The following is a 21,160-nucleotide window of genomic DNA, read 5'->3' on the forward strand; positions in this document are numbered from 1 at the left end:
TCACAGCTGTGATTGGTTTCCCACTCCTTCTCTCACAGCTGTGAATGATTTCCCTCTTCCTATGTCACAGCTGTGATTAGTTTCCGTCTTCTTCTCTCACAGCTGTGATTGGTTTCCCACTTCTTCTCTCACAGCTGTGATTGATTTCCCTCTTCCTATCTCACAGCTATGATTGGTTTCCCTCTTCTTCTCTCACAGCTATGATTGGTTTCCCTCTTCTTCTCTTACAGCTATGATTGGTCCCTCTTCTTCTCTCACAGCTGTGATTGGTTTCCCACTTCTTCTCTCACAGCTGTGAACGATTTCCCACTTCTTCTCTCACAGCTGTGATTGATTTCCCTCTTCCTATCTCACAGCTGTGAATGGTTTCCCTCTTCTTCTCTTACAGCTATGATTGGTTTCCCTCTTCTTCTCTTACAGCTATGATTGGTTTCCCTCTTCTTCTCTCACAGCTCTGATTGGTTTCCCACTTCTTCTCTCACAGCTGTGAACGATTTCCCACTTATTCGCTCACAGCTGTGAATGGTTTCCCTCTTCTTCTCTTACAGCTATGATTGGTTTCCCACTTCTTCTCTCACAGCTGTGATTAGTTTCCGTCTTCTTCTCTCACAGCTGTGAACGATTTCCCACTTCTTCTCTCACAGCTATGATTGGTTTCCCTCTTCTTCTCTCACAGCTGTGATTGGTTTCCCACTTCTTCTCTCACAGCTGTGATTAGTTTCCGTCTTCTTCTCTCGCAGCTGTGAACGATTTCCCACTTATTCGCTCACAGCTGTGAATGGTTTCCCTCTTCTTCTCTTACAGCTATGATTGATTTCCCTCTTCTTCTCTTACAGCTATGATTGATTTCCCTCTTCTTCTCTCACAGCTGTGATTGGTTTCCCACTTCTTCTCTCACAGCTGTGATTAGTTTCCGTCTTCTTCTCTCACAGCTGTGAACGATTTCCCTCTTCTTCTCTTACAGCGATGATTGGTTTCCCTCTTCTTCTCTCACATCTGTGATGGGGTTCCCTCTGCATATCTCACAGCTGTGATTGTTTTCCCTCTTCTTCTCTCACAGCTGTGAATGGTTTCCCTCTTCTTCTCTTACAGCTATGATTGATTTCCCTCTTCCTATCTCACAGCTGTGATTGTTTTCCCTCTTCTTCTCTCACAGCTGTGAATGGTTTCCCTCTTCTTCTCTTACAGCTATGATTGATTTCCCTCTTCCTATCTCACAGCTGTGAATGGTTTCCCTCTTCTTCTCTTACAGCTATGATTGATTTCCCTCTTCCTATCTCACAGCTGTGAATGGTTTACCTCTTCTTCTCTCTCATCAGTAATTGCTTTTCCCTCTCCTTCTTTGCAGTCAGCCCATGCCTGAGTAACCCCTGCCAGAATGGAGGAACCTGTCTACCGGAGTCGGCAGGCTTTACCTGCGTCTGTGACCAGGGTTACACCGGAAGTCTGTGTGAGAGTGATCTCCTTGGGCCCTCGCCTAGCCCCTCACCGGGCCCCTCGCCTGGCCCCTCTCCTCTCCCTGGTCCTGAACCAACTGGTAAGTCTTGGTGTGAGCGATAGAGTTTTTTTCAGGGAGGGTACATGGTTGGATGTGATGTGAAGGCTGCCTCCCTTGCAGTCCAGTGACACGCCTGGAGTTTTATTGTTACTGAGAGCAGAAGGCTAAGAGTTAAGCGGAGAGCTGAAGCCCTCATAAAGCATTGGAGCTGTCCCAAGTAAGTGTTAGAATGCTTCTTCTGTGAGATGAGTACAAGGACTTCGATTCCCAAAATGCATTTGGGCCCCAGGACCGGAAACAAGCATCCAGGGACCAGTTTTGGGATCAACCCTCATCAGCCATGCTAGCTTGCATCCAGCGGTACAGTGAGCCTGGGACCAATGTCTAGACATACCCAGCACACGTAGGGAGGGAAAGCAAATGACACACAGATGATGGACGGAATGCAGAACAAATCAAACATTCACCCCCAGTCAGGAGATCTGGGTTAAATCCATAGTTCTTTTGCCCACCATGCCACCCCAGTTTAGACCTGGCCATATGCAAATTAGTCTTGACCCTGTGCCTCGTGGGAACAGTCCATCCAGAACTGAGAAGCCAGGTCCCCCATGGACCAGACACAAGCATCCTGGGACCGGTTTTGGGGCATCATCCCTCTTCAGCCAGGCTAGCTTGAATCCATTGGCACAGTGAGCCCAGGACCCTCGTCTGGGCATACCTGGAGCACTTAGGGTGAGAAAGCAAAAGCACACAGATGATGGACGGATTTAGCCTTTCCTGCAGCATCTGCGGGGGGTTCTGTCTCCAGCCACATCTAATCCAGGCCGGAGTGTGTGGTGCTTCAGGACGGATTAAGGCTCTCCCAGTCTGTGCATGGTGTAGGGAAGGGCGGCAGAGTATAATCCTCCAGAAAACAGAGGTAACACAGTTTCCTCTTTAAGAGTTGTGTCGATCTGAGGCATCTAGCCAGAGAAAGAGCCATCGCCAGGCAACAACAGAGTTTAGTCCCTCCTACAAACATGAGCAACTGGCACTTTGGCCTTCATCATCACTGTCTTTCCTCAAGGAACCTGGTGTTCAAGGGCAGGAAGCAGCGTCCAACCCCTGGATACTTCAGCCATACACACAAAACTACAAGTCCCAAAGTCCAGAATGACCTGGGGCAGATTTTATTGTGTGTTTCTGTACACCACAGTGTGCACTTTGTGCTCTTTTTGTGGAGAGTACTGTATGTCTAACATGAAGGAAACACATCTATGCAGGCGAGGAAAATGAATCCGCCCGGTGCCACAGTCAAAGGAGACCTAAGTGCCTTTCGGGACAGTTGAAAGGAGGAGAAGCTAATTGTCCAATGCTTGCAAATCCCAGAATGCACCAGAATACTAAGTGGCACAAAAGTTGCCATCTCCCAAATGTATTACAACAAGAATAAACACATGCATGCAAGCCCAGAAACATTGCATAAAAGATGTGTGCAGGACTACAAATCCCACTATGCCCTAGGAATGGCAATAAAGGCTTAGAATGAATTTGATAAATGATGAATTGATGGTTTCGAGTCTCTTGATGGTATGTTATCTTACCCAGCATTTGATAAAGTGCACGTACACCAAAAGGTTTCATGGGGCTAAGTAAGTAATAGGGATCACAATGTAAAAACTTATCCATGAATTGGTTTAAAAAGCCAGGTTTTTAGGAGTGTCCTGAATCTCAGATAGACTGTTTTAGTTCTGATGTCATGGAGGAGAGAGTGCCATAGGTGTGGGTCCATCACAGAGAATCTGGCACCATCCAATCTATTCTTTTTAAACTTGGGAACAACTCGCAGGTTATGGTGGGCCGATCTGAGATTGCATCTGGTAAGGTAGCTCTGAACTGTGGACGACACAAAAGTTGGGCTTTTTTCATAAAGTGATTTAAAAATGATGCAACCCGTTGTAAAAATGGTCGCCTGGGCAACAGGGAGCCAATATATCTTTCCCATCAGAGGCTTAATATGGCAGTATCTTGGTTGGCGCCAAATCAAAGCTGGCTTGCCTGATTGTGAACTATCCGTAGCCTCTGATTCAGTTTGCATAGTCCATCCGGGACATCACTAGGGCACTTATTATCTGGATGATGGCTTCAAAGATAAAATGTTTCCTAATTTTCTTCATTTTTTACGGAGTTGGAAAAAGCACGAGGAGATCCCTGCTCCTATCTGTGGTTTCATAGAAAGTTCCTCGTCAATGAGGATTGCGAGACTTTATAACTATTTTTTTGGGTGTAGGAGGTGAGCCCATCTCCAGGACCCAAAATCTGGGGTTCCATAGTGCCAATATCGGCAACATTCCTCAGTTCTTATACAGCAACATACATAAATAAACCACACAACACCTTGTTAGTGGAGAACATTTCTGCAGGTTTATTTGCATAACAAATATGCCAACATGGTGGGTCCCGGATAAATCCGAGTTTCGCTTTAATCGATGACTATTCATCAAATCCCGCATCTATAGCATGGTATTTTGAAATAGCGCCCTAGATTCCGGGGTATTGCCGATGTTAAAGAGCAGCTGCATCGTTGTATATTTTTACCCTCTGCTTCTGTAGGACATGTACCAGAGAGGGCGAATATAAAGATGAGTGGGGGGATAGGGAGAAGCCCTGAGGTACTCCGTAGTTTAATTGGACCTTTGTGGAGCAGAAAGGAAAGACGGACCGACAGAGCCGTCGTGAAGGACAGATTTCACCCAGTATAACGCTGAGCCCTGCAGGCCTGCCGCCATGACACCGGCGATCCAAATCCAATGATCCACTGTGTCAAATGTCGCAGATAAGTCCAAAAGGACCAATGCCTGGGCCAGGCCTTTATCGGCTTGCTCCCTCATGTCACGTGACATGACCACAGGCTCCTGATGTCGCTGAGATGGGGTGAAAAACATCCCCCAACTCCAGCACGAGACACAGCCCCTGGCACTAGCAGTAGACACAAGACACAGCCCCTGGCACCAGCAGTAGACACAAGACACAGCCCCTGACACCATCAGTAGACACAAGATACATCCCCTGGCACCAGCAGTAGACACAAGATACATCCCCTGGCACCAGCAGTAGACACAAGACACAGCCCCTGACACCATCAGTAGACACAAGATACATCCCCTGGCACCAGCAGTAGACACAAGACACAGCCCCTGGCACCAGCAGTACACACAAGACACAACCCCTGGCACCAACATTTCACAGGCACACCAACCCTGGCACCAGCAACACTCATGAGACAAAGCCCTGGTAACAGCAGTACATACAAGACACTGCCTCTAACACCTGCAGTAGACATGAGACACCGCCCCTGGCACCAGCAGTACATACGAGACACCGCCCCTGGCACCAGCAGTACATACGAGACACCGCCCCTGGCACCAGCAGTACATACGAGACACCGCCCCTGGCACCAGCAGTACACATGGGACACGGTTTCAAAAGGGCTCTTCAGCTCCGGTGAACCAGTTACATAGGTAAAGTAAAGTATGGCCAGAGTCCTAAAGCCTATAAGACCTTAAAAATGGTAGTAAGCACTAGACTAACAGATATTGTAACTTTGCAGATAATGTGACGATCATCCTCATTGGCGTGCTGGTGCCCATCGCCGTCATCCTCATCGCCATCACCGGGGTCTGTCTGTACCGGCGGAGAGTCAGGTAATGTACACCGGCACCGCAACTGGGAACGAAGCATTCCCTGGATGTGAATGTGTGTGTGTGCGCCTTGGGGAGGAGTGTGTGATGTGGGAAGGACCTAGTGCTTACTATGGGGAGGAGCTGGAGTGTGCTGTTGAACAGCTGCAGGTGTGTGCCGGCAGGTGTGTGTCATAGACAGTGGCAGGTCTGTGCTGTGGACAGCCGCAGGTGTGTATCATGGACAGTGGCAGGTGTGTGTCATGGACAGAGGCTGGTGTGTGTCATGGACAGTGGCAGGTGTGTGCTGTGGACAGCGGCAGGTGTGTGCCGGCAGGTGTGTGTCATGGACAGTGGCAGGTCTGTGCTGTGGACAGCCGCAGGTGTGTGTCATGGACAGTGGCAGGTGTGTGTCATGGACAGCGGCTGGTGTGTGTCATGGACAGTGGCAGGTGTGTGCTGTGGACAGCGGCAGGTGTGTGTCATGGACAGCGGCAGGTGTGTGTCATGGACAGTGGCAGGTGTGTGCTGTGGACAGCGGCAGGTGTGGGTCGTGGACAGCGGCAGGTGTGTGTCATGGACAGTGGCAGGTCTGTGCTGTGGACAGCCGCAGGTGTGTGTCATGGACAGTGGCAGGTGTGTGTCATGGACAGCGGCTGGTGTGTGTCATGGACAGTGGCAGGTGTGTGCTGTGGACAGCGGCAGGTGTGTGTCATGGACAGCGGCAGGTGTGTGCTGTGGACAGCGGCAGGTATGTGGCGAGGAACGGATTCTGCATGTACCTCAGGCAGGGGTCTGTTTGCTACACGCGTGAGTTTTCACTGCACCCCAGTGATGCAAGAGCCATGTTCCAATTAGTTTTAGTAAATTCTCCCACGTGTCCCAATTGGCATTTGACCAAAAAAGATTTGAATAATTCCTCATTCCTGGCTGCTTTCTCAAGAGCATTCTTCTGAACAGATGGTAGGAATTTATTTAAAAATAAATAAAGCACTTATTTCGAAAACAATTAAAACATTGGGGCATATTATCAAGACAGGCGATAAAATTATCGCCGCTTTATCGGTAGAAAACTGCCGATAAAGCGGCGATAATGGGCTTGATAATATACTCTATGGAATTCCAATTGAAGCCCATGTTAGATGTGAAGACATCTAACATAGGCTTTGATTGGAATTCTATAGAGCATATTATCAAGCCCATTATCGCCGGTTTATCAGCAGTTTTCTGCCGATAAAGTGGCGATAATTTTATCGCCTGTCTTGATAATATGCCCCAATGTCTTTTCCTTGCTCCCCATATCACCTTTACTTAGGGATTTTGTGTTCTGTGCTTTGATGTTGTCTTTTGATATTTTGTAATAAATATTTGAACATTTGTTTTCTTAACAGCAAGAAAGTCTGGAAAATCGATAAAGTGAAGCTTCAGGACTCCCAGCAAGATGAGGGTGAGTAAAGTAGAGTTCTGGGGTTTCAGAGGTGCCCCCTTAACCTCATCGCTGCGGATGATATTTTCCTCCTGTGCTGGGCCCCAATGATAATGGGTGTGGTCGTGGCGGAACCATTCCGTCATCAGCACAGCTCAACCGTGACTGATGACGGAATGGTTCCGTCACCAGCATCGAAGGGGTTAAGACTCTGCCTAAGACATCAAGAGGAGCGTTTAGAGCAAGGGGCAGGGAAGGCTCTAACCTTCTTACTGAACCCACTTAAACTGGACCTAAGAAATGAAAAGAAGCCGTTAGAGCAGGGTTTGGGGCAGAATTCTGGAGTTCTAGCAGAACCTCTTTAAGACCGCACCCAAAGTTAGAAAAGTCTCTTTAACAAGAGGGGCAAGAACCCGAGGGAAGGGCGAGCCGGTGACGGCTCTAGCTACCAAGCACTTTACATGTCCAAATGGTTACGACTTGCCCTGGTTTTCTTAAGCGTGAGCTTGCTTTGTTCAATGGTTTTTGTATAGCGCACATTTGCCGTTGACGTAGCGTCATAGCACCTTGAGTTGGTTTGCTGCTGCATTGTTAGGCGTTACATGTAGCACCAGAGGGCATATCTCTGGGTGTCAGAGCTGAGTTGATTATGGCTACCATTGCCCAGCCCTTTGCCAGTCGCCTGGACCTTATTTCAGCGGTGTGCTGGCGGCACCTTGGGCAATGACCTGTTGGCACCTGTATGCCCTTTGGCGCTGTGGTGGTCTTTGGGCAGTCGGTGGTTGTCTTTGGGCAGTCATTGGTTGTCTTTGGGCAGTCAGTGGTTGTCTTTGGGCAGTCGGTGGTTGTCTTTGGGCAGTTGGTGGTTATCTTTGGGCAGTCAGTGGTTGTCTTTGGGCAGTTGGTGGTTGTCTCTGGGCAGTCAGTGGTTGTCTCTAGGCAGTCATTGGTTGTCCTTGGGCAGTCATTGGTTGTCTTTGGGCAGTCGGTGGTTGTCTTTGGGCAGTCAGTGGTTGTCTTTGGGCAGTCGGTGGTTGTCTTTGGACAGTCGGTGGTTGTCTTTGGGCAGTCAGTGGTTGTCTCTGGGCAGTCAGTGGTTGTCTCTGGGCAGTCAGTGGTTGTTTTTGGGAAGTCGGTGGTTGTCTCTGGGCAGTCAGTGGTTGTCTCTGGGCAGTCAGTGGTTGTCTTTGGGCAGTCAGTGGTTGTCTTTTGGAAGTCAGTGGTGGTCTTTGGGCAGTCATTGGTTGTTTTTAGGCAGTCAGTGGTTGTGTTTAGGCAGTCATTGGTTGTCTGTGGGCAATCGGTGGTTGTCTTTGGGCAGTAGGTGGTTGTCTTTGGGCAGTCAGTGGTTGTCTTTGGGCAGTCAGTGGTTGTCTTTGGGCAGTCAGTGGTTGTCTTTTGGCAGTCAGTGGTGGTCTTTGGGCAGTCATTGGTTGTTTTTAGGCAGTCAGTGCTTGTGTTTAGGCAGTCATTGGTTGTCTGTGGGCAATCGGTGGTTGTCTTTGGGCAGTAGGTGGTTGTCTTTGGGCAGTCAGTGATTGTCTTTGGGCAGTCAGTGGTTGTCTCTGGGCAGTTCTTGGTTGTTGGGCAGTCGTCTGGTGTGGCACTGCGCTTTACCTCTGGTGTGCCTGGATCTTGGGTACAGCTGCACTGCTGTAAGAAACGGTTATAGGTCTGTTCAGGGTTGGCATTTCTAAAGCACGTTCAAAGGAGACAAACACTCAGCATGGCGTTGTTCCAAAGCCTCAGCCCTTGCTCCTGAAAGGTGGCCTTTCTGTGCCCTGCAGTCTCCAGGACACCGGCTGCAGCCTGCACAGGAAGGACCAGAGGTTCCAGCACAGCATCATTCGTTTTCAGTCCCCGCCTTTGGGCTCACTCCTGTCCCCGAAGACAAGCACAAAGTTGTTGAGACTACCAGGACATCACAGCTCCATGTATCAGGAAAACCGTCAGCTCAAATCCGCGCCCGGGAGAGGACAATCAAGCCAGCCTGGCTTTGAAAGTCCTGCACCGTCCTCCTCAGGACATGAGGTTTATCCGAGCCGTACAAGGCATTGCTGGACAAGAGAGGGGCTAAGCCCTTCTGTATGATGTATGAGTTTCTCTTTGGAACGCTCCCCTCCGGCATCCTCCAGTGCATCGCTGAAGACCCCGATGCGCCTCTACACAAAGAGTTCGACCAGCAGAACCATCCTTGGTACTGAAGGCGGGGCGATGGCGGCCCTTAAACCTGCCTTGGTCTAATGAGTGAGATCATAAGGACTTTAATGAGGCCTTCCCTTTCAAATTGTTGTTGCCCAAGGACCCATGCAGGTAACTTACTGAAGTGGACTACAAAATCAAAGGTCCAGAATAGAAACCTTCTTTCGTATGATAACTCTGGGGGCGGCAAGTGTGATCTCTGTGGCCGGAAAGGCTGCATCGAGCCTGAGAACCGAACTGGCAGGGCCAACTTTTGTATTTTACTACAAACTTAATTGTCTTCCTCTTGGGGTGCCACCGCCTCAGGTTTGGGCACTTGGTTCATGTAGGAACCACATCCATGAAACAGATTCCTGGTCTATAGAGCTATCTCACAGATCAGCCTGGCTTGGAATGACTGGCATGGTGAGAGTAGGTGCTCAAGGAAGCCCCAACAAAGGACATGGCCAAGGGACTGTGAACGCCACCTCTGGAGCTGTCCCTGTGGCAGGCGACAGCCGAGACCTGGGGGGGGAGATGTTACCAATAATGTGGCCAGCAGTCAAGGATATGTGCTGACTATTGTCCTCTGATCCCCTCGGTTCATTTACAAATTCAAAAAAGGGAAATGCAAAGTGATCACGGTGGCATCCTTGTGGCCTCCTGGTCGCTTTTGGCTCAAAGCCCGGCTGTTCTGGTCCTTAGAGCTTCGGACAGATTAGAAGCACCCCATCCTCCTCTTGAAGAAGAAAAAGACATTCTCCATCACAACCTGACCTTTCTGAGAACCAGAGGAAGACTCTTGGATACCGCGAACTCTGTGTAATTCAAGCAAGGTCTCTCAAGGAGTGGACACTGAAAAGGCCAGTTGCGTCGTCTTCTTGATTGCCCAAGGGATGGCCGGCTGCTCCCAGTAGCCACAGAGCCACCCTGCACAGAGCAGCATAGTGAAAGGTGTCACGTGTCTCCTTAAGATAGTCCCAGCTAGGAGGACAACCCTCAAGATTGAAAACCCTTCTTGGCAGTCTTGTAGCATTTGGTTGCAGCTGTGTTGAATACTGGAAGCAAGACAACAAACTCCTCCTGACATTGGGAAGGAGAAAAGAGCCAATCAGAAGCCAGGCAAAAAAGCGAGAAGTCAAAACAGATATAGGGAAAAAATTGGGGCAAAAATAGTAGCAAGGGGCGATGAACATGCGACCCTCCTGTCTCCTGGCTGAGTCTTGTGTTTGTGTGCTTTACATTACCCTATGACATCTGAAGATACTGCTATGGTAGGGCGTGGAGTACCCACTGCATTAGGTGAGTTCTGGACGCACACAACGAGGTGGATAAGCTACACAAACTAATGCATAGTCCAGCACATCATCTTTGAAAGATATCAATCCTGGAGAATGGTAGTTACAGAAAAGTAATCTTGTGTTCCATCTTAAGTAGCTCCATTTTCAACCTGTGATGAGAGGAACAAGATGCCGCTGTGCTCTGATTTCAGGGTTTTGTCCGGTTCTATCACCGACTTGCCCCTGTTCTGATACCCTGTACGCATGTGTCTCGGACTTCAGGGCAAGGATTTTGCACATTTCTCTAATACAGTGGGAGAATGTCAGGAAGAGGAGAGCAAGTAATTTACATTGGTATTTAGAAAAGCAAAAGTGTATTATCATAAGAATAAACACAGTGATCCTGAAACATGCGCACATGGTCGGACTGGGACAGAAAATAGGCCCGGGCTCCAAAATAAAAGTGGTCCTCATTAGTGAATTAGATACCTAAAAAATATCCTGTGTTTGCAAATTGGGGCAGTTTTCAACTGTTAAAGGCACACTATAAGTGCTTTGTATGATATGGAAGATTGTATGGCTTTGAGCTTGCTGCAGGCAATGTTTGTTTTACTATCAGGAAAATCAACAGTAAAAATTGGTCCATCAGACCATAAAACCGGCCCACAAGCAGCCAAGAAACCGGCCCACAGACTGACCTTTCAGACCAGCCCGTCGGGCACTATCAGATTGCTCTAAATCAATCAATTAATCAACCAATCAGGGGCTTATAAAGCACGCTACTCACCCGTGAGGGTCTCAAGGGAGGGGGGTGCAGCTCCGGTTCAGTCGAAAAGCCAGGCTTTAAGGTTCTTCCTGAAGGTGTGCAGGGTCCGGGAGTGTCTGATGTTCACAGGGAGCTTGTTCCTGGCTTTGGCTGTGACGTAGGAAAAAGGTCTTCCTCCTGCTCTGGTTCTGCGGATGCGGGAAGTCTTCGCGAGTGCGAGGTCTGCGGAGGGAAGGTTCCTCTTGGGTACGTGGAGGGAAACTCTCGTTGAGGTATTTGGGTCCAATGTTGTGGAGAGATTTGTAGACGTGGGTGAGCAGTTTGAAGGTAACTCTCTTCTCGACGGGGAGCCAGTGGAGGTCACGTAGGTGTTGGGTCATGTGCTCGTGCAGTGGGGTTCCGAGGACGAGTCTGGCTGCAGCGTTCTGGATAGTCTGTAGCCTATGTAAGAGGGATCTGTTGATTCCGGCATAGAGGGTGTTGCCGTAGTCCAGTCTGCTGGTTATGAGTGCGGCCAGTGAGACCCTGAATGTACAACATGCAGGCAGTTCCAGCTGGGAGGAAATGGATATCAGGGGACCTCGTATTAATAACCCCCAGAGTACAAATGTACGACTTTGTCTGTCCCCTCCCCACCCTACTCTAAAAAGTCTATTTCTGTCTCTAACATAGTGGCCCTTTGTTGTTGCTTATCCTGTGGCTCTTCACACACCTGATCATGTGGATGCTTTCCACGGATGTCTTGCCTTTCCTTCCCTCTCTTCTCTCTTTCCTCATGGTCTCACTCTTCTCTGGACAGAAGTCTTCTTTGAACCTAACTTTGCCCTCTTCTTATTCCAGTGCCCAATGAGAGTGTGGATTTCCCGTCTGAGACGCTCACTCGGTTTTGAAAGCAGCGACTCTTCCATTGCCTGCTGTCTCTTTGGAAGCATAAAAGGGAATGAAGCTCTACCACAGGGTAGCACAACTCAATCTCTGCATCAGAGCACTGCGTTTAACTACTCCGTCAGAGCACTGCAATCCAGACTCTGTGATCGAGCACTCCAACTCACGCTGTCCCTCCCAGACCTTTAACTCCAGCCCCCCAGAGCTGTCCTTCTAACTTTACTTCTGCTGTTTAATGGTCCAAGGCAGCCTCTGCAGCTGAGATCTCAGACTCATTGTGTTGCAGATTATTGAAACTACCCTCAGCTGCTGAGCACTCTGACTCAACCTCTGTTGCTAAGCATATGTACTCATGATGGGCTGCCAAGCGTAACTACTCAAACCCTGCTACCGAGTGCACAGAATCTACCGCCTGGGGTACCTACTCAGGCTCTGCTGCTGAGCGTACCAACTCAAGCTCTGCTGCTGAACGTACCAACTCAAGCTCTGCTGCCGAGTGCACCAACTCTACCACTGCTCCCAGGCCTACCTACTCAAGCTCTGCTGCTGAACATTCAGACTCAAGCTCTGCTACCAAGCGTACCTACGCTGCCCCTAATGACGGGGTACCTACTCAAGCTCTGCTGCCGAACGTACCAACTCAAGCTCTGCTGCTGAACATACAGACTCAAGCTCTGCTGCCGAGTGCACCGACTCTACCTCTGCTGCCAGGTCTACCTACTCAAGCTCTGCTGCTGAGCGTACCAACTCAAGCTCTGCTACCAAGCGTACCTACGCTGCCTCTGCTGACGGGGTACCTATTCAAGCTCTGCTGCCACGCGTACTTACTCAAGCTCTGCTACCAAGCGTACCAACTCAAGCTCTGCTGCCGAGTGCACCGACTCTACCTCTGCTGCCAGGCCTACCTACTCATGCTCTGCTGCCAAGCATACTTAAGCTCTGCTGCTGAACATACAGACTCAAGCTCTGCTACTGAGTGCACCGCTCTACATCTGCTGCTGAGTGCCACAACCCAACCTTTAATGTCAAGTTTCCTGGCTTCCCCTCAGCAACAGGGCCATGCTACCAAAGTTTTGCTGCAGAGCAGTGCCACTCAGCGTTTGCTGTCAGAACTCCAACTTAATCACTGCTGCAAAGAAAGCCATCTCCACCTGAGGGCGCTCTCCTGCCACAGTCTCTTCATCCCTCTGAAGTTTGGAAAGACTTTGACAAAGACTACATCCAAAGCACTTGCAGGGAGCAAGCTCTTTCTAGGAGGAAGTTCTGGAATAGTTCCTTAGGGGGATATCTATGTTGTCCATTGTTTGAGTCTGTATAATCTGTGTCCTGAGGGATATGTCTGCTGTATCTAATGAGCCTGCAGAATCCATGCAACCAGTAGAATAGTTCTGCTCTAGGAGGCCTGTGCAAGGCCTGACCATGCACCCTTTCCATGACATGAGTAATACCTTGTAAACAAAGGATAGCTCTGCTGTTTGAGGCCTGAATCTGTAAGATCTTTGTAACCTGAGGGATAGCTCTGCTGTCTGAGGCTTGAGGCTGTAATATCTTTGTAAACAAAAGGATAGCTCTGCTGTTTGAGGCCTGAAGCTGTAAGATCTTTGTAACCTGAGGGATAGCTCTGCTGTCTGAGGCTTGAGGCTGTAATATCTTTGTAAACCAAAGGATAGCTCTGCTGTTTGAGGCCTGAATCTGTAAGATCTTTGTAACCTGAGGGATAGCTCTGCTGTCTGAGGCTTGAGGCTGTAATATCTTTGTAAACAAAAGGATAGCTCTGCTGTTTGAGGCCTGAAGCTGTAAGATCTTTGTAACCTGAGGGATAGCTCTGCTGTCTGAGGCTTGAGGCTGTAATATCTTTGTAAACCAAAGGATAGCTCTGCTGTTTGAGGCCTGAAGCTGTAAGATCTTTGTAACCTGAGGGATAGCTCTGCTGTCTGGGGCTTGAGGCTGTAATATCTTTGTAAACCAAAGGATAGCTCTGCTGTTTGAGGCCTGAAGCTGTAAGATCTTTGTAACCTGAGGGATAGCTCTGCTGTTTGAGGCCTGAAGCTGTAAGATCTTTGTAAACCAAAGGATAGCTCTGCTGTTTGAGGCCTGAAGCTGTAAGATCTTTGTAACCTGAGGGATAGCTCTGCTGTCTGAGGCTTGAGGCTGTAATATCTTTGTAAACCAAAGGATAGCTCTGCTGTTTGAGGCCTGAAGCTGTAAGATCTTTGTAACCTGAGGGATAGCTCTGCTGTCTGAGGCTTGAGGCTGTAATATCTTTGTAAACCAAAGGATAGCTCTGCTGTTTGAGGCCTGAAGCTGTAAGATCTTTGTAACCTGAGGGATAGCTCTGCTGTCTGAGGCTTGAGGCTGTAATATCTTTGTAAACCAAAGGATAGCTCTACTGTTTGAGGCCTGAAGCTGTAATATCTTTGTAACCTGAGGGATAGCTCTGCTGTCTGAGGCTTGAGGCTGTAATATCTTTGTAACCCAAAGGATAGCTCTGCTGTTTGAGGCCTGAAGCTGTAAGATCTTTGTAACCTGAGGGATAGCTCTGCTGTCTGAGTCTTGAGGCTGTAAGATCTTTGTAACCTGAGGGATAGCTCTGCTGTTTGAGGCCTGAAGCTGTAAGATCTTTGTAACCTGAGGGATAGCTCTGCTGTTTGAGGCCTGAAGCTGTAAGATCTTTGTAAACCAAAGGATAGCTCTGCTGTTTGAGGCCTGAAGCTGTAAGAGCTTTGTAACCTGAGGGACAGCTCTGCTGTCTGAGGCTTGAGGCTGTAATATCTTTGTAAACCAAAGGATAGCTCTACTGTTTGAGGCCTGAAGCTGTAAGATCTTTGTAACCTGAGGGATAGCTCTGCTGTCTGAGGCTTGAGGCTGTAATATCTTTGTAAACCAAAGGATAGCTCTACTGTTTGAGGCCTGAAGCTGTAAGATCTTTGTAACCTGAGGGATAGCTCTGCTGTTTGAGGCCTGAAGCTGTAAGATCTTTGTAACCTGAGGGATAGCTCTGCTGTTTGAGGCCTGAAGCTGTAAGATCTTTGTAAACCAAAGGATAGCTCTGCTGTTTGAGACCTGAAGCTGTAAGATCTTTGTAACCTGAGGGATAGCTCTGCTGTCTGAGGCTTGAGGCTGTAATATCTTTGTAAACCAAAGGATAGCTCTGCTGTTTGAGGCCTGAAGCTGTAAGATCTTTGTAACCTGAGAGATAGCTCTGCTGTCTGAGGCTTGAGGCTGTAATATCTTTGTAAACCAAAGGATAGCTCTACTGTTTGAGGCCTGAAGCTGTAAGAGCTTTGTAACCTGAGGGATAGCTCTGCTGTCTGAGGCTTGAGGCTGTAATACCGTGTAAACCAAAGGATAGCTCTGCTGTTTTAGACCTGAAGCAGTAAGATCTTTGTAACCTGAGGGATAGCTCTGCTGTTCTGAGGCTTGAGGCTGTAATATCTTTGTAAACCAAAGGATAGCTCTGCTGTTTGAGGCCTGAAGCTGTAAGATCTTTGTAACCTGAGGGATAGCTCTGCTGTCTGAGGCTTGAGGCTGTAATATCTTTGTAAACCAAAGGATAGCTCTGCTGTTTGAGGGCTGAAGCTGTAAGATCTTTGTAACCTGAGGGATAGCTCTGCTGTCTGAGGCTTGAGGCTGTAAGATCTTTGTAACCTGAGGGATAGCTCTGCTGTCTGAGGCTTGAGGCTGTAATATCTTTGTAAACCAAAGGATAGCTCTACTGTTTGAGGCCTGAAGCTGTAAGATCTTTGTAACCTGAGGGATAGCTCTGCTGTTTGAGGCCTGAAGCTGTAAGATCTTTGTAACCTGAGGGATAGCTCTGCTGTCTGAGGCTTGAGGCTGTAATATCTTTGTAAACCAAAGGATAGCTCTGCTGTCTGAGGCTTGAGGCTGTAATATCTTTGTAACCTGAGGGATAGCTCTGCTGTCTGAGGCTTGAGGCTGTAATATCTTTGTAAACCAAAGGATAGCTCTGCTGTTTGAGGCCTGAAGCTGTAAGATCTTTGTAACCTGAGGGATAGCTCTGCTGTCTGAGGCTTGAGGCTGTAATATCTTTGTAACCTGAGGGATAGCTCTACTGTTTGAGGCCTGAAGCTGTAAGATCTTTGTAACCTGAGGGATAGCTCTGCTGTCTGAGGCTTGAGGCTGTAATATCTTTGTAAACCAAAGGATAGCTCTACTGTTTGAGGCCTGAAGCTGTAAGATCTTTGTAACCTGAGGGATAGCTCTGCTGTTTGAGGCCTGAAGCTGTAAGATCTTTGTAACCTGAGGGATAGCTCTGCTGTCTGAGGCTTGAGGCTGTAATATCTTTGTAAACCAAAGGATAGCTCTGCTGTCTGAGGCTTGAGGCTGTAATATCTTTGTAACCTGAGGGATAGCTCTGCTGTCTGAGGCTTGAGGCTGTAATATCTTTGTAAACCAAAGGATAGCTCTGCTGTTTGAGGCCTGAAGCTGTAAGATCTTTGTAACCTGAGGGATAGCTCTGCTGTCTGAGGCTTGAGGCTGTAATATCTTTGTAACCTGAGGGATAGCTCTACTGTTTGAGGCCTGAAGCTGTAAGATCTTTGTAACCTGAGGGATAGCTCTGCTGTCTGAGGCTTGAGGCTGTAATATCTTTGTAAACCAAAGGATAGCTCTACTGTTTGAGGCCTGAAGCTGTAAGATCTTTGTAACCTGAGGGATAGCTCTGCTGTCTGAGGCTTGAGGCTGTAATATCTTTGTAAACCAAAGGATAGCTCTGCTGTTTGAGACCTGAAGCTGTAAGATCTTTGTAACCTGAGGGATAGCTCTGCTGTCTGAGGCTTGAGTCTGTAATATCTTTGTAAACCAAAGGATAGCTCTGCTGTTTGAGGCCTGAAGCTGTAAGATCTTTGTAACCTGAGGGATAGCTCTGCTGTCTGAGGCTTGAGGCTGTAATATCTTTGTAAACCAAAGGATAGCTCTGCTGTTTGGGGCCTGAAGCTGTAAGATCTTTGTAACCTGAGGGATAGCTCTGCTGTCTGAGGCTTGAGGCTGTAATATCTTTGTAAACCAAAGGATAGCTCTGCTGTTTGAGGCATGAAGCTGTAAGATCTTTGTAACCTGAGGGATAGCTCTGCTGTCTGAGGCTTGAGGCTGTAATACCGTGTAAACCAAAGGATAGCTCTGCTGTTTTAGACCTGAAGCAGTAAGATCTTTGTAACCTGAGGGATAGCTCTGCTGCCCGAGGCTTGAGGCTGTAATATATTTGTAAACCAAAGGATAGCTCTGCTGTTTGAGGCATGAAGCTGTAAGATCTTTGTAACCTGAGGGATAGCTCTGCTGTCTGAGGCTTGAGGCTGTAATATCTTTGTAAACCAATGGATAGCTCTGCTGTTTTAGACCTGAAGCTGTAAGATCTTTGTAACCTGAGGGATAGCTCTGCTGTCTGAGGCTTGAGTCTTTAAGATTCTTGTAACATGAAGAACACCTCTGCTGTCTGAGACGTAAGAAGGTATGATATTAACAAGGCGAGGGATAGCTCTGCTTTCTGAGTCCTAATCTTGTACGGCCTGAGGGATAGTTCAGCTGTATGAGGCCTGAGCCTGTATAATCGGAGTAACCTGTGTCCAGCAAACTGCGGGTTGAGGCCTTTGCAGGTGTAGGGACAGACACAGAGCTCCAACTTACAAAGTAAACAAAGCACTTTATGAACAGAAACATACCTGGGTGGGCCTGGCCGAAGGCCTGCCCTGGTTTTAGGGGGGGGGGGAGTTCTACATATGTGAATAAATACAGTTCTCCGCAGGACAGGGGTGGACATTTTTCCGAACCTTCCTTAACTTATATATGCTTTTTATGTGACACAATGTTTTCGTAAGATTGTAATTAATGTAATAGTAGCTTGTAAATTGAGCAATCAGTCCATGCACTGCGAATAAACAATGTATACTCACCAGCCTTCTGTCTCCTATGGGGTGTCTAGGGGGGACATGAATAAGGTTGAGGAGGCAGTGCGGGGAGCAGGGGGCATAGACAGAGGAGATGGCAGACTGCAAACATCTCCAAACTACACAAACAGCTACTGCTGAGGTAAACACCACACAAACATCTCCTTAAAACATTTTGAAATTCAGCTAAACCGACCATGGAAAATGTGCCCCCAAATATGCTATCTTTAAAGATTAGTAGGGTAACCCAGTATCTCACAGAACCTGGGAGACTAGAGCAGTATGTACTACTAGTTTGGTTCGGTCAAGCAGGGCGGAATTACTTTGAAACTTTTACTTTGTCCTGACCACTAGGAAAACCAATCAATGGTATATAGTCCACATGGAATACCATACAGACGCAAAAAAACACACTGATACTGATGCTATTGGCTCAAAAAGTGAGCGATATATTAGCAGTCATATATCGTATAGCACACTACATATACAAATCTATAAAGGCACAAGACAGTTCAACACCATACATCATTGCATAGATTAATACCATATAGTCAACACAAACAAAACATTTGATATTTACAATACACAGAGAAGAGAAAAATCATTTGTTCGCTTAGCATCCGTAGTAACTTAGCATATGAATTAACACATATAGCCTTATTATTATTTTTTTATAATTATTTTTATTGACCAGATACTCCTCTACAGCATTACATAATGACTCATGTACTAACTTTCAGGTTAGTACATGAGTCATTACGTGTTAGTTGTTACTTATTTACGGTCAAGGTGGCTCATCATGAGTGGGAAGGGTCGGGGAGTACAGATATTACCTCGAAATATATATTCCAGTCATTACATATATGGGACCATTTTCGGGGGCACCCCCGTGCCACGTATACTGTCTTTTCCCTGAACATACACCAATCCATGTCCCTTTTCCAGGTCTCTATTGTTGGCGTGTGAACGGCTCCCCATAGCTGGGCGATATTCCTCTTATTTAGCCTTAATTTTGAGCACCAATATGTTACGTGCTAGTACGGACATCTGATCTGTACGTCGACTTTTCGACCCCTATTCAAAGAGTGTGAGTGAAAAACATCTCCACGGTTCTTCTTCAGGACTATGGATTTATTTCAAGTTAGCCTGTATAATGGCCTTGTGATTACTAAGAGTGGTGTATGGCTCATAAAAGACACGGTAACTCTTCCATAGGTACCTGTGTGGCAGTCCAAATTAGGTCAAATTTCCTATCTGGTAATTATTTATGGACAATCGCAACCACTACAGTTGAAAAGAGTTCTGTAGGGTACATACAAGGAGAACCATTACATAATCCAATATTTCCAGGTATGACACAATGACCATTAGTGTTATTTCTCCACTGCAGTAAGGATATTCATGGGTCCTTTAGAAAGCTGCATGCCCGTGGGCGACGTGTTTTGGAAGCAGGAAAAACACTGTGCCAGTCACTTAGATTCTTCTTAATGCCTTATGAAATAATCAAGCAAGGATCAATCATTTGATCAGAAAGATTCAGAAACCAAAAATAGGATACATTGAGTATGTTTGATAGCCAATTTATCTGAAAGAGACACGTTAGTGATAGATTCCTTACCTTAGAATATCCCCAGGCGTCAGACTGGATCCGGAAAGTTTTTCATCAGCAGTACTCCTGTGAGTCGGTAGGTGGCATTGTACCGCTCCGCATCCGTCGCTGGCGTCGTAAGCACCGAGATGCCGTCACGGAGACTACTTAGGTTCCACCCATGTGCGCTGATGTCAGTTCTTTCTTTTTCTGTGCCAGCAAGCGCAGATCTGGTTAGAGCACGTACCCTAGTCACTGTTTGACTAACTTTTTGAGACTTTTGTCTCTTCTCTTTTGAGTCTTTGACTCCTGGTGCCAAGTAGGGACGCCTGGATTTAAATCCTGTAGGTCCTGTTGCAGTATGATGTCGGTGGTGGACCCCCATGACGTTTGTCTCTACTGTCTGGAGCGTGACCATGACTCTCGGTCATGTCCCGAATGTCTGGCCATGGCTCCGAAGGCTTTGCGGGATCGGTCCCGAAAGCTGCTGGAGGCCCGGCAGTCGTCTCCAGGCCGTTCGAGATCCAGGGGTCGCTCAAGGGACTGTCCGCGGAGTAATCATCATCGCTCCTCAGGGTCAAAGTCTTCGCCCTCGGAATCGGGTAAGAGATGTCACCACAAGAAGTCGAAGAAGCGTGTTCACTCTCCGACGTCCCCCGTCGATCTTTGGATGCGGACGAGGGAGCCAGGGTTTCTTCCCCAGCGGCTCCGTTGGAGCCTAGGAGTCCCGCCGCCTACCCACCTTATCCGAGTCCGTCGGCGACTCCGACCCAGGTACAAGAGTTTCTTGCCACCATGGACCACCTTTTCAGGCCTAGGGCTCCCGCCGGTGCGCCTTCAGGCCCCGCGGTCCCTATGGAGGGCCCTTGCTTGCCTTCACCTCCACCGTCGGTGCTGCCGGCAGCTCCGGCAGGCCCTCTGCCGGTGGCTCCAGCCCTGGCGCCCCCTGCGGCTCTGTTCCCAGCGCCGGCACGGACTCCGTTTGTTCCACCTCCGCCCTTACCCGAATTTCCGGGTAATTTCCCCCCAACTTGGGACCAAAATTGGGACATGGAGCCGGACCAGTGCCGATTGGCGCCGTCCCCGGCACTGTTTCTGACGCCGTTGGAGAATTTGTTTACCCCGTACCTCCCCGCTGCTGCCGCCTGTGCCTCAGGCCGTGGAGGAGGGGGATGACTGGGAGGGGTTGGAGGACCCTCTTGCACGGCAGTGCGAGTCCGAACATGAGTGGGCAGAGGACTCGGAGGATGCAGGTGGCCTTGAACACTCCTCTGAGCCGTGTTTTATGTCTCCTTCTGCTGTTATGGAGGAAGGCAGCACCTATTCTGCAGTGCTCCGTAGAGCAGCTGAGGCCCTTTACCTCGATCTGCCTACTGTCTCTCACAAAACCAACCTCCACACTGAAGTTCTCCAGCTGGCAGCAAGCTCTATGGAGCCTCTGCTACCATTCAATGAGGCCTTGACGACTGTTTTGATGGGCACTTGGTCCAGATCAGCCACGGGGGTTCCTGTGGACAAGAACGTGGCCTGGTGTCATCACCAGGTGACCCAGCCTTTTTAACTAATCATCTGACTCCGGAGAGCCTGGTCATTCAGGCCTCCACTTCACAAAGTGCATTCCCTACCGCCCAGTCAGATAAGGAATCGAAAAAGCTGGAGCAATTTGGAAAAAAGTTATTTTCCTCTGCCAGCCTGGGGCTGCGGTCAGTCAACACTGCATGCCTTTTGGGCCGCTACTGTCACGCGGTGTGGGACACAGTGGCACAGATGCTGACCCAATGCCCAAAAGAGGTTTGAGCTGTCGTTTCCCAGGCTGTTGCTGAGGGTAACGACGCCGCTAAATTTGCCATTCCATGTGGGCTGGACACCGCAGACCCTTTAGAGAGAGCGATCTCCACAACAGTGGCCAGGCATTGCCATGCCTGGCTGCGGTCCACTGGATTTTCGGGAGATGTCCAGAGTTCCCTCATGGAC

At 48.4% G+C, this 21,160-nt stretch overlaps 2 protein-coding genes across 2 annotated transcripts in view; one reads left to right on the forward strand and one right to left on the reverse strand.

The window, feature by feature from the left end:
- The window catches only part of LOC147678728 (IgGFc-binding protein-like), a 247,706-nt gene extending 230,098 nt beyond the window's left edge, over nucleotides 1–17,608 (forward strand). The window contains exons 90-95 of the mRNA XM_086946187.1: nucleotides 1,349–1,537; nucleotides 5,088–5,181; nucleotides 6,549–6,604; nucleotides 11,651–14,588; nucleotides 15,916–16,500; nucleotides 17,109–17,608. Coding sequence (XP_086802313.1) covers nucleotides 1,349–1,537; nucleotides 5,088–5,181; nucleotides 6,549–6,604; nucleotides 11,651–11,700 — 389 coding nt within the window. The 3' untranslated portion in view covers nucleotides 11,701–14,588; nucleotides 15,916–16,500; nucleotides 17,109–17,608. The remainder of the gene's footprint in view (nucleotides 1–1,348; nucleotides 1,538–5,087; nucleotides 5,182–6,548; nucleotides 6,605–11,650; nucleotides 14,589–15,915; nucleotides 16,501–17,108) is intronic.
- On the reverse strand, nucleotides 13,951–17,602 carry LOC147678729 (uncharacterized). The gene is made up of 2 exons (XM_086946188.1): nucleotides 14,681–17,602; nucleotides 13,951–14,629 (listed from the first exon to the last, which is right to left on the reverse strand). The coding sequence occupies exon 1, from the start codon at nucleotides 16,747–16,749 to the stop codon at nucleotides 15,058–15,060; it is 1,692 nt and encodes a 563-aa protein (XP_086802314.1). The 5' UTR covers nucleotides 16,750–17,602; the 3' UTR covers nucleotides 13,951–14,629; nucleotides 14,681–15,057.
- Nucleotides 17,609–21,160: the final 3,552 nt, after the last annotated feature.

Source organism: Lissotriton vulgaris, chromosome 12 (genome assembly GCF_964263255.1).
Source record: "Lissotriton vulgaris chromosome 12, aLisVul1.2, whole genome shotgun sequence".
Classification (NCBI taxonomy): Eukaryota; Metazoa; Chordata; class Amphibia; order Caudata; family Salamandridae; genus Lissotriton; species Lissotriton vulgaris.